The sequence below is a fragment of the Drosophila serrata genome, unplaced genomic scaffold (assembly GCF_035046125.1).
Source record: "Drosophila serrata isolate PLE 108 unplaced genomic scaffold, ASM3504612v1 contig_240, whole genome shotgun sequence".
In the NCBI taxonomy this organism is placed as follows: domain Eukaryota; kingdom Metazoa; phylum Arthropoda; class Insecta; order Diptera; family Drosophilidae; genus Drosophila; species Drosophila serrata.
In genome coordinates this window covers 4,533,279-4,547,627 of record NW_028257138.1, presented here as the reverse complement: position 1 = coordinate 4,547,627, position 14,349 = coordinate 4,533,279, and the positions used below count along the sequence as shown (strand labels likewise).

Genomic DNA, 14,349 nt, shown 5'->3' with positions numbered 1-14,349 from the left:
CGGGGAATTAAATATAAAGAAGACTTTAAGCTGAAGACTTTAATATTTTTAAGCTTTTAAATTTAAAGAAAAGTGTTTTATTTAAGAGCTAAAATTAATCAATTAATTTGCAGTTTAGCTCTAGCCATCATTAATTCATTTAATTCACTCTTTTAATTCATCAAATTTCATGTCACAATTTGTGGCGTTTATTAAGTTAACTTTTGCTTTGAAAAAATAACCCGTATTATTTTTGAATTTTCCAGTGTTAAAAAGTATATTGATTTAATTGATTGGCTATTGAGTTTTTTCTATATATGAACATACATAAACATATATATTTTAAATTTTGATTTGGTATACAGAAGAATGAAAAACCGAAAAGATGCAAATTTATTTCCCTGTCATAAATACCACGCTCAGTCAGAGCCTCTCTCTTCAGCGCTCGTCCTGGCTGGCATTTATTCCTTTTTTCCTGTTGCCCAACTGCTGCAGCTGTGTTTACCTTGAAATTTTGGTTTTCAATAATATTTGGCTTCGACTCGGTTGTGTGTGGTGTGTGGTGTGTGTGTCTGGTAGTCTGCATGTCTTTTGCAAAAATAGCAAATGCATAAATGTGGTTACGCAGCAGGAAAAGGGAAAAGGCAAGCAGGAGAAAGGAAAAGCAGGGAAAGGCGAGAAGTGCACGGCGCAGAAAGCGGTGAAAGTTCAGCGGTGTTAGCGTTATCTCTGCAGCGACAGCCATATTTACCTGCCAACCGACAAAAAAAAGAATATATACATACATACATACATATATATGTATGTATGCATGATAGCTACTTGAGTTCAACGGGAAAATTTCTTGCATTTCCCTGGGATATGTGTTTTCCGACTCGAGTGTGTGCTCCAACCAGAGCTGCTACCTTTATGCCACTTCAAAGACTAGGAGACTTGATTCAAAGGATGCGAACTGAAAATGCCCTTTTGTGGCAGAAGATTTTAGGATTTTTCCAGGGCTATCTTCTTTTTTTGTGACACAGAAATCTGTAGAGAAATTTAATTTAATTAATTGGTATTAAACACCTTGAAAGTTATTGTTAATTAGCATTTCAAAATGTAGATCCTTTTAACCAACTAAATTAGCTAACGATTTAATTAAGGTGAAACAAGAGAATTTAAATTTTTTCCCATTGATTCACACTCAATGGACTTCCAATTAGCGGATTTTGGAGCTGGTTTTCCATCTGCCAGCGTCACCAGATCCATTTCGGGTCCTTTTATCCTCCGGTCATGTGTCCATTAGACGAGCCTGTTGGCTGTTTGGCTGCTTTTGCCGCTTCCTGCCAAAATGCCACATTAGCTGACGACGCTCGCTGTTGTTGCAATTCGAATCCTTGTCCTTGTCGATCTACTCTATGCTTTTTTTTTGAGCTGCACTGCGGAGAATTTCGAAGATTAATATATAAAGTATAAGTTTGTCATTCTGTAAGAAAATTTAAAGTAAAGCGAAAGGAAACTCATCAATTTATAACTGAACAACATATATAATTTATAATTTCTTTTATGTTTATATATAATATATTATCTATAAACCCATGGTCCGTTTGATATGTCAGAGATATATAATGCATAAGGTTATTATTTTCGATATTAATAACTTATCTAAAACATAGTTTACTATAGTTTCCTTCCAATATAATTTCCTAAGCCATATCCCAAATATCTTACAAGCATTTGCACTTCTTTTGACTGTTCTTGTTTGATGAAATCCTTTTCAACTTACGTGTCCTTTATTATGGAAATTGAATATTGTGGTAATTAACAAATATATATTTTATTTACATATAGTTGAGTCAAAGCCTAGACAAATCAATCTTTATTGAATATGTCAATTAAAAGATTTTTTTCAAGATTTAAAACCCACATTAAACGTATCCTTTTTTTCAGGGTGCACCCTTTTGCTCGCCCCTCACTTTTCGGAGTTTTAAGCGTGTGTGTGTGTGTGTGTCTGCGTGTCTGTTTCAGCTATTTTTATACGATTTGCTATTTTTTCCGGATTTTTGTTTGCCATTGTTGCTGAACTATCGCCCCGCCTCCCAACACGAACTATTCCCGCCGAGAGTTTCACCTTTTTTTTCGCTTTGCTTTTCGCATAAAACTGACGCCAAATTTCTTTGGCGTCAACCAAAAAAAAGAGGGGGAAAAGTAAAAAAAAGACAGCACCCACACACAGGCAGGAGGGGGAAAAAAAAGGAAATTGTTGGTTTAGTTGGTGGTTCTGACTTTTCGCGTTGTGTCTCTCGCTTTTTTTCTTGCACCCCGCCGCAGTTCGATTTTCCAGGTTATGTGTGTTTGTGTGCGAGTGCAGGGTAAAAATATCAAAAAATAATAAATGCGTTGCCCCATATGTAAAAGTGTGTGTGTGTGTGTGTGCAAGTGCACTTTGTCAGTTTTACCCAGGAACTTCCTTGCCTTATATGTACGTATGTATGTATATTTAGGATGTGGTGCTGTCGTCCCTTTCCCACCTGGATATGGCAGCAAAAGTTTTGCCTTCGTGCATATTGGTAATTTATTAGCATAAAATGCCAGCAGCGCGTAAATAATGCACAAACATTTTGTTGTTTTGCCAACATTTAGCTAACATTTTACTAACCCCGCTCCACCTTCTCCTGGCTCTCCCATCCTTTGCAATGGAATAGATTTTATTGGTTTTGCCTTGGTTTTCGCACACACAACTGAGTATAAAATTCATTTCCGCCACATTTCTACGTCGCTCACATGTCACCGGACCTGAAGGCAGCGCATAAGGACCAGGAGCAGGAGCAGGAGCAGGAGCAGGAGCAGCAGCAGCAGCAGGACCAGGTCATGGAAGCCATTCCTCTGGCTCTTTGCTGCGTTTTTCTTATTTTATTTTTTACCAGACTCCATTATAACCACCGCCACACAGATTGGGCAATGCGGAGTTCCACATTTCCGTTAAAGGAGGCGACGTTTTCATCGACTTCTCGGGCTGCAGAGTCCTTCCGGTTTTGAGCTCTGAAGCCGGGGTTCAGGTCGAGTGCTTTCTTCTCGCCATTGACACATGACAAGTTTGTTTTTCTCTCTCCATCTTCAGGGATTCAGGTTTGGTTATGAATCCCCCACCAGTTTTCGGAAGTGTTGTGCTGGTAAGTAAATATTTTTATTACTTACCAGATTTCTATGTTTATTGCAGATTTTTTAGGCAGTCATATTAATAGAGTTGAAGGTTTGTGATTAATCTACGGGGAATACTTTTATCTTAGCTCTTAACACAAATGTATATAATATTTAAAGCTTTAAATAGTTTAATTATGATTCTACAAAGGAAATTAGTCATCAGCTAATGCAGAGATGAAAAACACATATAACACATATATATTTGAGGAAATCTGTGAACCGCGAAAGAAGCTCCTCTCAAGCAAACTTTTTGGCCATAAAGTGGGTCACGAGTCGTTCGTTAGATGGTCGCCCAAAAGATAGTCGTCAGGATATAGGGGAAAGTCTGTGGGAAATGCTAAGCTAAAATAAATTTCCACAAAACAAAAAACCTTCAACGACCCAATTCGCGTAGCTATATCCTTGTTGTTGTTAATCAGACAAATGACGGAGACAGACAAACGTCGACGACGGCCCTAATTCGGCGGCTCGTTGTACCTTTTGGCCATAAATAATTAGTCATTTGGCTCTGTGTGGCCCACTTACTGAACCATTTGCATGCACCAAAAAAACTGGGGAACACACACACAGCACTAGCTCGATGGGGGACAGATATATAGCCTACTTAATGGCGCCAAATGCGCGTTAAATGTTTCGCCGTTTGCGGTATGCGAATTGTTTTAATTGAAATGGAAAACGCGTAAATTGAAGTGAAATGCTTATGTACATATATGTATGTGCCCGTTTGTTATTTGTTTTTCTATTTGCATTCAATTTCACTCTGCAACACACACAACAACAACAGCAACAGCAAAGCACACTCCAAATTGCAACGGACACTAAAAGCGGACAAAGGGAATGAGAGCCGCTGTACCCCTGCTTCAGTTCTGTCCTTTGGCTGGCTGGCAACGAGCAAAGTGTTTATTAACTTTGGCTGTTTGATCCACTTTGCCAGGCAGCTGCTCCCCATCGCCCCCCACTCCCTGTAGTACCCCCCCCCCCCCAATGCTTGTTGTCTGCTGCCAGGATCCAAGGATCCCAAGGATGTTTGCCATGTGGTGGCAGCTACCCACAAAAAGTGCTGCATACAAACGGGCGCACAAACGCACCAAATGAACGAAGCCGGGCAACTGAATGAATGCATGCGCTAAAGGGGGATGGGAAGGGGATGGCCAGGAGCAGGGACAGGGGCACCGAGAGCGGATAATTCAAATGTAATTTACAAAAGCACTCGTTTGATTTGTTACTTGTGCCTTCACCGCCTCCCTCCGCTCATCGCCGTTAGCCGTTAGCTGCATCTGCATCTGCATTCGCCGTCAGAGCAGGAGGTGGAGGAGCTGCTGGTGCTCGTGGTTCAGTAAATTAGTTGGTCCTGGTGAAGCCAAAGAAACGGGGGAGCTCCTGGCTAACAAGCCGAAACCCGAAAGACCAAATAAAAACACTAAACTCAATAAAAAACCAATGGAAATCCGACCCTTGGGCTGATGAAAGTTGGATACCCTTAGGGACTGTTTGAGTAAGTTTTTATAAAGTTAGGGAATTCTCAAAGGACTCTTGGAAAAATTGAAATCAAGCTAAAAAAAACCCAACAGACATGATTTAACAATGTAGTTGAAATTTCTTTTACTGATATAAATAGAGATTCAATTAAGCATTACCACAAATAATAAGAGAGTACTATTATTTGCTCATATATATTATATTTATTTCATTAGTAATCCACCTTTATACCCTTAAATAAAACCCTTCTGTGGGAGTTGGAGTGGAGGCGATTCATCCTTTCTTTTTTTTGGGGGACCCTCCATCGTCGAGTGCTGTGGAAAAACAAATACTTTCCCTGAGTTAGGTCCATCTTTGGCTTTCTATTATTTGAATTGAATTATCTAACTAATTGGATCGGGTCCGGAGCTAACACTGAAACTCAACTAATTAGCCGCACACAAATTATAACCACATTTATGCGTAGATATACACTGATATCCGAATGGCCAAAGTCAAATCCTGAATCCAGACCTGACACGCCCCGCCTTTAATTGCCAGGGGATTAAATTAATGCAAAGACAAATGCAGATAGTGGCTATATGGCTATATCAATGAACAGTTTAACTTGTTTTAGTTCGCACATTAGTCTGACCCCAGATCCCCAGGCTCCCCTCGAGTCCAGGACGTTTTGAATCCAACTTTCCTAATCCTTTTGCCAGCCGACACGTACAACAAATTAACTAAATTAATGGCATTTATTTGGCTGAATAAAAGCGAAATGAGAGATAACTGCACCAAGTCTTCGAAATACTGTGATTGACGGTATGGTTATGGTATTGGAAATGGGAAAAACGATTTTTCCGACTAAGCTTATAATACCATTTCTTGAGCCGATATTTATTATATTTTATATGCCAATTTTGTCTATAATCAAAATTTAAAAATCCTATAACTAAGCCAAAAATGCAATAATTTCAATTCGGAAACCTTTCCTATGCTAGTTTTTATTAGGGCAACAAAACTGCATACTCAATTTAAAATGAATTTTGTCGATTTTTGACAATTTTAATGATGTAACCCCTTATCTTTTTTTTTGCAAAAAATCGAAAAAAAATTGTTTTCAACGGGACATAGCTAGATTCAGCTGTTGATGCTGATCATAAATATATATGATTTATGGGGTCAGAAATGACTCCTTCACAGTTTTACAAGCTTCTGACTAAAATTATAATCCATTCTTTGAGTCGATATTTATCTATATTGTATATGCCAATTTTGTCTATAATCAAAATTTAAAAATCCTATAACTAAGCCAAAAATGCATTAATTTCAATTCGGGAACCTTTCCTATGCTAGTTTTTATTAGGGCAACAAAACTGCATACTAAATTTAAAATGAAAAATTTTTTCTTTTTTTGCAAAAATCTAAAAAAATTAAAAAAAATTTGTTTCAACCGGACAAAGTTAGATCGATTCAGCTGTTGATGCTGATCAAGAATATGTAAGATTTTTTGGGGTCGGAAATGACTCCTTCATTATGTTTCAACCTTCTGACAGATATTAATACCCTGCGAAGGTGTTTTGTCATAATTTTTTGAATTGTTTTTGTTATATTCAAATGTTTAATAAAACATATAAACATGTTGATTTTATTTATATTGGTTAATTGTGTATGTGATGTCGAGTAGGAAATTAATTAACTTTTGGCTACCGCAAGTTTTTTTTGGCATCTTATGAATTCAAGAAGATATTTAATAATCGCTAGTGATGTTGATAAAGTTTCATTTTCGCACACATCGATTATGTATATGTGTTTGCCCTTAAAATAAATGAAAGAAAAGAAATGTATACGTTGTTTGGTTAATTTAACTATTTGAAAGTACATCGATACTCGCCAAATTGACAATATCGATGTATCGATATTTCCTAAAGCAGCGGTATTTTAATTTCAGTATTTCTTTTGAATGATTTAAAGCTCTTACGGTCCCACCGCTGAAAGCTTGTCAGTCTTATGCTCTGGTCACACTGCTGCCACTAGCGACGGTCGAAAAAGAGAAAGAAAACAGTAATTAAAATTAACAACCAAAACCGCATTAAAAACAGCAGCCAACATGGATGTGGAAAGCCCCGAGCACACGCGCGAGTTCGCCGAGGTGGATATCAACAACGGGGAGGCGTCGGCGTCCGAAGACGAGGAGGAGGAGGTGCCAGCACCCAGCAGTGATCGGGATCTGTTCGTTTCGGCCCTGAGTCCCAGCAGCATCGGAGATGTGCACGTAAGTAGCACGGGTGGCTGGATGAGCTCAATCACAACAGGATGCTTATTCAATTAGCTCTAATTTCGGGGCGGCGCTCGCTCTTTATCAGCGTTGTCGACGACTGTTGCTTCGCTTTGTTTGGCTTTTGGGCGGCGACGTCACGAGTGCCGCCCCCAAGCCAGCGGAGAACCTTGTTGCTTATCCACTTAAGCTGTACTTTCTCTCTCTCCCTCTTCCTTCCAGCCACTGCAGGAGGTACTTACCGACGATGGAGACTACTTCATCAGCATTGTGGTGTCTGACCCGCAGAAAATTGGCGACGGAATGGGATCCTATTTAGCGTACAAGTGAGTCATCATGTGGGGTATTCTTATCATAGAACAAGCATATTATTGACACGATTCATTCCGCTTATCGCGGCCGCTTTTAGGGTGACGACCAAGACGAATATCCCCAAGTTCAAGCGGACTGAGTTCAGCTCGATGCGTCGCTTCAGCGATTTCTTGGGCATACACGACCTACTGGTGGGCAAGTACATGCGGCTGGGCCGTATCATTCCCCCGGCACCGTCCAAGAACATCATTGGCAGCACAAAGGTGAAGATTAGCCCCCAGCAGACCGAACCGGGCACACCGATGAACCAGGAGTGGGTCGAAATCCGACGAGCTGCTCTGGAGCGGTTTGTGCACCGCACCGCCCAGCATCCGGTGCTGCGCGTTGACCTGGACTTTATGAACTTCCTGGAGAGCGACCAGGAACTGCCGCGCTCGGTTAATACCTCCGCTCTGAGTGGAGCCGGCGTGATCAGATTGTTTAACAAAGTGGGCGAGACCGTAAATAAGATAACCTACAAGATGGATGAGAACGATCCCTGGTTTGACGACAAGATCACTGAAGTGGAGAGCCTCGATGCCAATCTACAGAAGTTGCACAATGCCATGAAATCCCTGGTCACTTCACGGCGCGAGCTATCGCTGCTGACGGGTCTAGTGGCCAAGTCGGCGGCCATGCTGAGCACCTGCGAGGAGCACACAGGCCTATCGCGGGCGCTGTCCAACCTGGCGGACGTTGAAGAGAAGATCGAGCTGCTGCGCTCCGAGCAAGCCAACTCGGACTTTTTCATTCTGGCAGAGTTCATCAAGGACTACCTGGGCCTGTTTGGGGCCATCAAGTGCATTTTCCACGAGCGCGTCAAGGCCTTCCAGAACTGGCAGTACGCACAGATGCAGTTGTCTAAGCGGCGTGAGAATAGGGGCCGCTTCGAGCTGGCCAACCGGGCGGATAAGCTGGACCAGGCTCAGCAGGAAGTGGACGAGGTGAGTTTTGGTCAAAGGTATAGTTATCCGATTTATAGTTAATTCCACAATTCCAAAATTCCAGTGGCAAGGCAAGGTGCAGCGCTGTCAGCAGCAGTTCGACGACATTTCAGCGGAAATAAAGCGTGAAATGGAGCGTTTTGAATTGACCAGAGTGAAAGACTTTAAGGTGAACATCATCAAGTACATAGAAGACCAAATGGCGCATCAGCAACAGGTGCGTACACATATTGCGCATATATAAGGCTAAGCGGGTCAGTGAACGCCTCTTTTTTTTGTTTTTTCTTTTATTTCAGATCGTCAGCTACTGGGAGGCATTTGCTCCGTTTGCCCGCGAAATTGTTTAACTTTAGCTTCAGCTGATTCTCAATGCATTTCCAATAGATTTTTCAACAGCTATGCGCGCTAAGAACTTATTATTCAGCGGGACCAAATTCGTTCTTGATCTACAGTTTTGGAGCTACAAAAATGTATTGCCTTTAGCACTTATCTTGCAATTGCCGCCACTGCTCGTATTTCCATTAAGAACTTGCTTGATTCCCTCTCTCCCCTCGAGCATTTATGTTCAACTTTATCGCTGCATTTACACAAGCGCAGCGCAACTCTCTTTATTCCACACAAAACGCAGTAATTATTATCAAGGCTCGTATACATTCAAAGGAAGCTTAACGTTCGTGGCTGCACATTCTCATTCTAAGCATTATATATTCGGTATTATCAAAATCGCGGCAATGTGGTTCTAATAGATGTATGAAACTGAAGAAATTGAAGACTCATTGGCCATTTCCAAATTGAAGTTTATACCTAATAATCGTGATTACTGTTGGTATATATTTATGTATTTATATATATATATTCCTATTAAAACATTTTGTATCATGACAAACGAGAGCATTCCAACAATAAATTTGTAAATATGTATAGATGTAAATAGTTGTACATAGATTGTTTTTTTATTATATTAGATCGATTATTATTATTATTAGTTAGAACAATTCAGCTGTTGATGCCGATCAAGAATATATTTTATTTGTAGGGTCCGGAACAAGCTTCTGGCTAAGAAATGTGTTTGAGTGAAAATACTGGCTTGCACCAAAGTAGTCTCCCTCTTTGGCCTACAACAACCCTTCTTCTACAACAACAATAGTATTGCCTAGTAGTAATTCTCATAAATTATCTCAATTTTGAGTAGCTGGCGAATTCTGAGTTGGAGAGTGAATATGAATTGATGTGAGTTGAGTGAAATTCAAATAAATTATCGATTTAAGTGTGACCATCTACAGTTTTGGGAAAATGTCTATAGCAGTGTGGCTAGCCCCTTAAAAAAATGTATCATCTTTTTTGCGCTCAAATAATAAGTGTTTAGTCATTTTCGTCCAATTCGGGCTTGTTCTCGAAGTTTTCCATTTAAACAGGGAATAAAAGAGGCCTTAATCTTTTGGTAGAGCTTAATTCCAAGACAACAGCACAGAAACAAGTACCATGGAGTTTCCACATCTGGGGCAGAACTGCAGCGAGCCAACCTGTAACAGACTGGGTAAGACGCAAAAAAGCAAGATTTCACAACCAGGAAACAAATATCAACTAATTAAATTAATTTTGCATCTATTTAGATTTCCTGCCAGTGAAGTGCGACTCGTGCGACAAGGTCTTCTGCGCCTCCCACTACAGCTACGAGCGCCACAACTGCCCGGGAGCGTACAAGAAGAACGTCCAGGTTCCCATCTGTCCGCTCTGCCGTGAACCTGTGCCCACGCCGCCCGGAGTGGAGCCAGATGTCACCGTGGGCCAGCACATCGATCAGCAGTGCAAGTCGGAGAGCAAGAAGATATACACGAATCGCTGCCATGCCAAGGGCTGCAAGCGCAAGGAGCTCATTCCCGTAAAGTGTTCATCATGCCATTTGAATTTCTGTCTACGTCATCGGCATACGAGCGACCACGACTGCCAGCCAGCGAGTATCCCAGCCCCAGCTACATCATCCAGTACCGGAGGTTGGCAGTCAATTTTCAAGTCCTCGGACACACGCTCAATGGCTGCCCAGGCGGCGGAGAAACGCAGACAAAACAAGCCAACAGCGAGCTCCGTTGGTGCCTCGAATACCCGGCCGAGAGCCGCAGCAGCAGCATCGCAGGCCACACAAGTACAAACGATACAAGGAAATATGGTAGGTGGCTTCAAAATTTGGTTTCTTGCCTTCCAATAGTTTCTTAAGGATCTAGATTGTTCTAGAAATATCTAATGATCATTTAACCATTTGTTTTAGAGCGAAGACGAAGCACTTGCTCGAGCCCTAGCTTTATCAATCATGGAACAGGATGACGCTGCGGAACGGAACCGGCAGCAGCAGCCCCAAAGTCAAAACAATGCCCAACAGGTTACTGTGGGCGGCAGTCAGCAGGGAAATGCCAAGGACAAGTGCCTGCTGTCTTAGTTTACAACAGCTGCCACCTCAACTTCGACATATCCCCCACTTGACCAACTATTAGCTCTTAGTTAAACAAACAAAAGCAAGCATTCTGTTATTTATAATATTTTGTTGGTAATTTACTTTGACTTCGTCACATTCTACGTGGTTTAGCAAAAATAAATCGATGTTAAGTCTACTTTTTTGGAAAGAATATATAGCGAGCTGTATTCCGCGCGACTGATCTTTGTTGGGATATAAGGAAACGATCTCTAGGTGCTTAAATATGATACATAAATAGATACACGAAAAAGGTTATAGGGGATACATTGCATATTATTCCGAAATGGCCTGCGTCGGTGTGGGCATCTCCTCCACTATCTTCTCTGGTGGTGTGCCTTCAGCAGGCACTACTTCAACCTGGACTTCCTGGGTTTCCACCAGTTGTGACTTGTTTGAGAGCTGAGTGCTAAGCTTTCTGCTCGCCGTGGTGCCGCCATCCACCGAGGACGAGGTGCTGATTTTCCTCGCAGCCGCTGCAAAGCTGGCCACACCCTCGGCGGCCAAAATACTGGCACTGGAGAGCAATATGGACACTTGCTCGGCCGATGGACAACTCGTAATGATCATATCATCGGTGGAGTACCCATTCGTAGTCAACAGTTGTTCCAGCTTCACAAAGGACTGAATGATGTTGTTCTGAAAAGGACAAATCAAGCTTAAGTATAAAACAAGCTAATACAGAAAACCTTCAATACTTACTCTAATAGGTCGAAAGATAATGAATTCCGTATCACGATTGCTTAGATATAGTTGCATTGCACGCTGGAGAACTGCCAACTTAGCCTTGATCAGGCGCTGCGTCTCCTGGATAATGCTGCTGATTTGCTGCGGACTTGCCCAGGGACTTTGCCTCAAAGCATAGCTGGGCTTTGTGGATTCCGGCGACTGTGTTGCTTGCGCCAACAGAGACTGTGCCTTGTCCAGGAATGTTACCAGCGGACCCACTAGCATGTGAACCGCATCCTTGATGTACCGCTCGCACACTGTCTTCAATTGACGGTCCACTTCCTTGCGCGAGTCCAGCAAGTGCTCCTTGATCTGCGGTGTGCCTTCCAATAAGAACTCCAGCAGTGCATTGTTACTGCCCATGGAGAAAAGCTGCTTGCGCTTCTGCAGCAGTCCAAAAGCAGCCGTCTTGACTTTACTGAAGTCCAGAGACGTCTCCTTCACAGTAAAGTCTACACGGAACGGAGCTATCTGTTCCCTAAGTATGAGTAGATGCTTAATCTCAAACAGTTCTCCATCGATGGGCGTTTTGGAGGCAGCGATCTTTCCGGCCGCATGCGAAACACTCTGGATACACAGCTTAAGAGCTTCTTGCGAGAGTCCTTGGAAAATAGGTCGATCCACGCAGCGATACAGCCGAGAGAGACAGACCAGAGTGCGGCGTACCGTTGGATACCACATGCCATGCAGGTCGGCTGGGGAATCTATAGAAAAAGAATTAGTTTTTTTCCCTTGAGTTGCTATTCTTTGATAGCTTACTCATCTGTTTGAACCTGTATGCCGTGTCCACGCTTTCCGTCTCTACGGCACTCGATACAGTAGATATCATGGAGCCGCGCGAGTCAGACCGTCGCAATGGAGCAGGTTCTTGTAGGGACAAGGCAATGCTCTGTAGGGAAAAAGAGGGATAAATCAATAATAAAGAAACGGAAAGCTTTGGCAATTCGCAGTTACCTCCATCATTTCTAGCTTCTCAGGATAGGCCAGGTCTCCAGATGAGGGGTTGAAGTTCTGAATATCCGATTGCAGATACAAGTGAGCCCGGAAAACCAAACGCTCCTGCACATCCTGCAGCAGTTGGTGTGCAATAGTCGCAAAGGCCTCCAAGGCGGCAGCTGCTCCAACAAAACTTAATATAATTAAAATTTTAATACCGAATTGTGATATTCAACATACGATTTTGCTGGACATGCTCCTCTAGCATTTCTATTCGCAATATAGAGCAGATCTCTGCCAAAGTTTCCAGGTGATTGATGTGAATGATAAAGGGTCGCATTGTGTCGTAAAGTATAGTGCACAATCCCTCCAAATAAACCCTAGAAGTATAGATTAGGTTAATGCCAGATCCATGCCCATGTCTCGGGATAAACTCACGTTAAGTGTGCAGCACCTGTGCTGAAGAACTGGTAGAACAAACGCTGCTCGTCCTGGCACACATGAACGAGAAATGCACAGGCACTCCGGGTGAGCGAGCAGTGATCGCCCTTGTGCGCCACCTTTACGTTTTGAATGGACAGATTCACAGCCGGTGACATCACACTCGCCCGCTGAGCCAGATAGTGCTGCTGTAGATCCGCCATTAGCTGACCGTACTCGTTGCTGTGCTCCGCCCGGGATTCTATCAACTGGGACACTCGTTTCACCTTTGCCGCTGCGGTTTGATACTTGCCATAGTAGAGGGCAAAAGCTGCATCGGGCGCCTCTGGCAGATTGTTCTTGGGATGCAGGGTGGCCTCGGTGGCCTGATTGATCACACTGGTCACATAGTTGCGCACTAGTCCCGAGGCCTTGGCCAGGCATTGCTTGTACTTAACGTTATAGGCGGCAGCGTCTTTGAAATTGGGCTGAAAGTAGGGCTAATTTAGATATGAACCATAAAAGATAAGGCCAACTACTTACATTCTCCTCGATGTATCTCAGGCAATCGTCGATCTTATTGAGGCACTCCCGGAAAGCTTCACTGGCCACCGACAGCGTGGGACTTTGCAACCTCTGGTTAAGCAGCTCCACTTGGCTGAAGTAGTGCAACCTTCGTTGTATCTCGTTGCTCAGCTCCTGGAGCTTCTCCTGCTCCTCGATCAACTGTTCGCTAGCCGTATTTAAAGCACTTGTCTTCTGCGACACAAAGTCATATTCATCACAGAGAGCGCCTAGCCGCTCCATAGCCACGGCGATCTGGCCAAGCATGTGGGAGCATTCTGCCTTGCGCTGCTCCAGCTGCTGCAGGTATTTGTGGTAATCGGCATCGCCACGCTGCTCGATCTCGGCGCTGACGTCAGCGAACCAGAGGAGGAAGTCATTGGTGTTCTGCAGCCCACCCGCGGGCAGTTCGATGTCCTCCCCGCTGCTCTGGGAAGCAGACGTGGCCTCAGGACCCCCACTCGTTGTGGTAGGTGGGGTGAGAGCTGCAGCCTGTAGGGAAATTGGGAGCACATTATTTGGCAAGCTGCCCGCAAAGGATACTTTACTTACCGATGGCCCACTGTCACGCCACAAGTTGGTAAGGACGTCCAAGTGCTCCTCCTGCTGGACACTTAGCGCCGCCAACGGATCCGTTTTGGATTCCCACTGCATCAGGCGATTGCGAATTTTTCGCAAGTTCTCATTCTCGCTCTGTGCCGCGGCGACGTCATCCCTGGTGGCCAGAACTCGGTCGGGTTGCATTTTTTTCGGAATAATTTTGACAAATTATCTGAAAAGAACAACTGCAACGTAAACAAGTTTGATCAGCTGGCGGGGAGTGTGGCTGCCGCTCCTTCCAGCCAGAAAGGCATAGCGCCTCTTAAAATCAAACTTTGGTCACACTCAAACTGCATTTTATTACTAATCCTTATTTTCAAATGAAGAAAATCATTTCACTGCTCACTATTGCATAAGTTGCTACACTACAGTAATTTGCAATAATAAATTCAGTCAAAAAAAAAAAAAAAAAAAAAAAAAAAAAACTGGGTATGTAG

The 14,349-nt window shown here is 43.0% G+C and overlaps 3 protein-coding genes across 3 annotated transcripts; 2 read left to right on the top strand and 1 right to left on the bottom strand.

Moving 5' to 3' along the window:
* Positions 1-6,574: 6,574 nt before the first annotated feature.
* Snx1 (sorting nexin 1) lies at positions 6,575-9,127 on the top strand. Its single transcript, XM_020943353.2, has 5 exons — positions 6,575-6,898; positions 7,124-7,227; positions 7,311-8,196; positions 8,261-8,413; positions 8,493-9,127. Exons 1-5 carry the CDS (start codon positions 6,734-6,736, stop codon positions 8,541-8,543), a joined length of 1,359 nt encoding a protein of 452 aa, XP_020799012.1. The 5' UTR covers positions 6,575-6,733; the 3' UTR covers positions 8,544-9,127.
* On the top strand, positions 9,127-10,802 carry LOC110176987 (AN1-type zinc finger protein 2A). The gene is made up of 3 exons (XM_020943496.2): positions 9,127-9,733; positions 9,810-10,363; positions 10,463-10,802. Exons 1-3 carry the CDS (start codon positions 9,679-9,681, stop codon positions 10,628-10,630), a joined length of 777 nt encoding a protein of 258 aa, XP_020799155.2. The 5' UTR covers positions 9,127-9,678; the 3' UTR covers positions 10,631-10,802.
* Positions 10,714-14,337, bottom strand: Cog3 (conserved oligomeric Golgi complex subunit 3). The gene is made up of 8 exons (XM_020943495.2): positions 13,865-14,337; positions 13,292-13,804; positions 12,767-13,236; positions 12,569-12,708; positions 12,347-12,507; positions 12,152-12,281; positions 11,366-12,096; positions 10,714-11,302 (listed from the first exon to the last, which is right to left on the bottom strand). Exons 1-8 carry the CDS (start codon positions 14,054-14,056, stop codon positions 10,940-10,942), a joined length of 2,700 nt encoding a protein of 899 aa, XP_020799154.2. The 5' UTR covers positions 14,057-14,337; the 3' UTR covers positions 10,714-10,939.
* Between the last annotated feature and the right edge of the window lie 12 nt (positions 14,338-14,349).

What these genes read in the sequence shown, in the direction of transcription:
- LOC110176987 (XM_020943496.2), top strand. Translation starts at nt 9,679, where the DNA reads ATGGAGTTTCCACATCTGGGGCAGAACTGCAGCGAGCCAACCTGTAAC. An exon ending in GCCAACCTGTAACAGACTGG is followed by an intron (nt 9,734 to 9,809) that starts GTAAGACGCAAA and finishes GCATCTATTTAG; the next exon opens with ATTTCCTGCCAGTGAAGTGC. An exon ending in AAACGATACAAGGAAATATG is followed by an intron (nt 10,364 to 10,462) that starts GTAGGTGGCTTC and finishes CATTTGTTTTAG; the next exon opens with AGCGAAGACGAAGCACTTGC.
- Snx1 (XM_020943353.2), top strand. Translation starts at nt 6,734, where the DNA reads ATGGATGTGGAAAGCCCCGAGCACACGCGCGAGTTCGCCGAGGTGGAT. An exon ending in GGATCCTATTTAGCGTACAA is followed by an intron (nt 7,228 to 7,310) that starts GTGAGTCATCAT and finishes GGCCGCTTTTAG; the next exon opens with GGTGACGACCAAGACGAATA. An exon ending in AAATGGCGCATCAGCAACAG is followed by an intron (nt 8,414 to 8,492) that starts GTGCGTACACAT and finishes CTTTTATTTCAG; the next exon opens with ATCGTCAGCTACTGGGAGGC.
- Cog3 (XM_020943495.2), bottom strand. Translation starts at nt 14,056, where the DNA reads ATGCAACCCGACCGAGTTCTGGCCACCAGGGATGACGTCGCCGCGGCA. An exon ending in TGAGATACATCGAGGAGAAT is followed by an intron (nt 13,237 to 13,291) that starts GTAAGTAGTTGG and finishes CCCTACTTTCAG; the next exon opens with CCCAATTTCAAAGACGCTGC. An exon ending in ACAGGTGCTGCACACTTAAC is followed by an intron (nt 12,709 to 12,766) that starts GTGAGTTTATCC and finishes CTATACTTCTAG; the next exon opens with GGTTTATTTGGAGGGATTGT.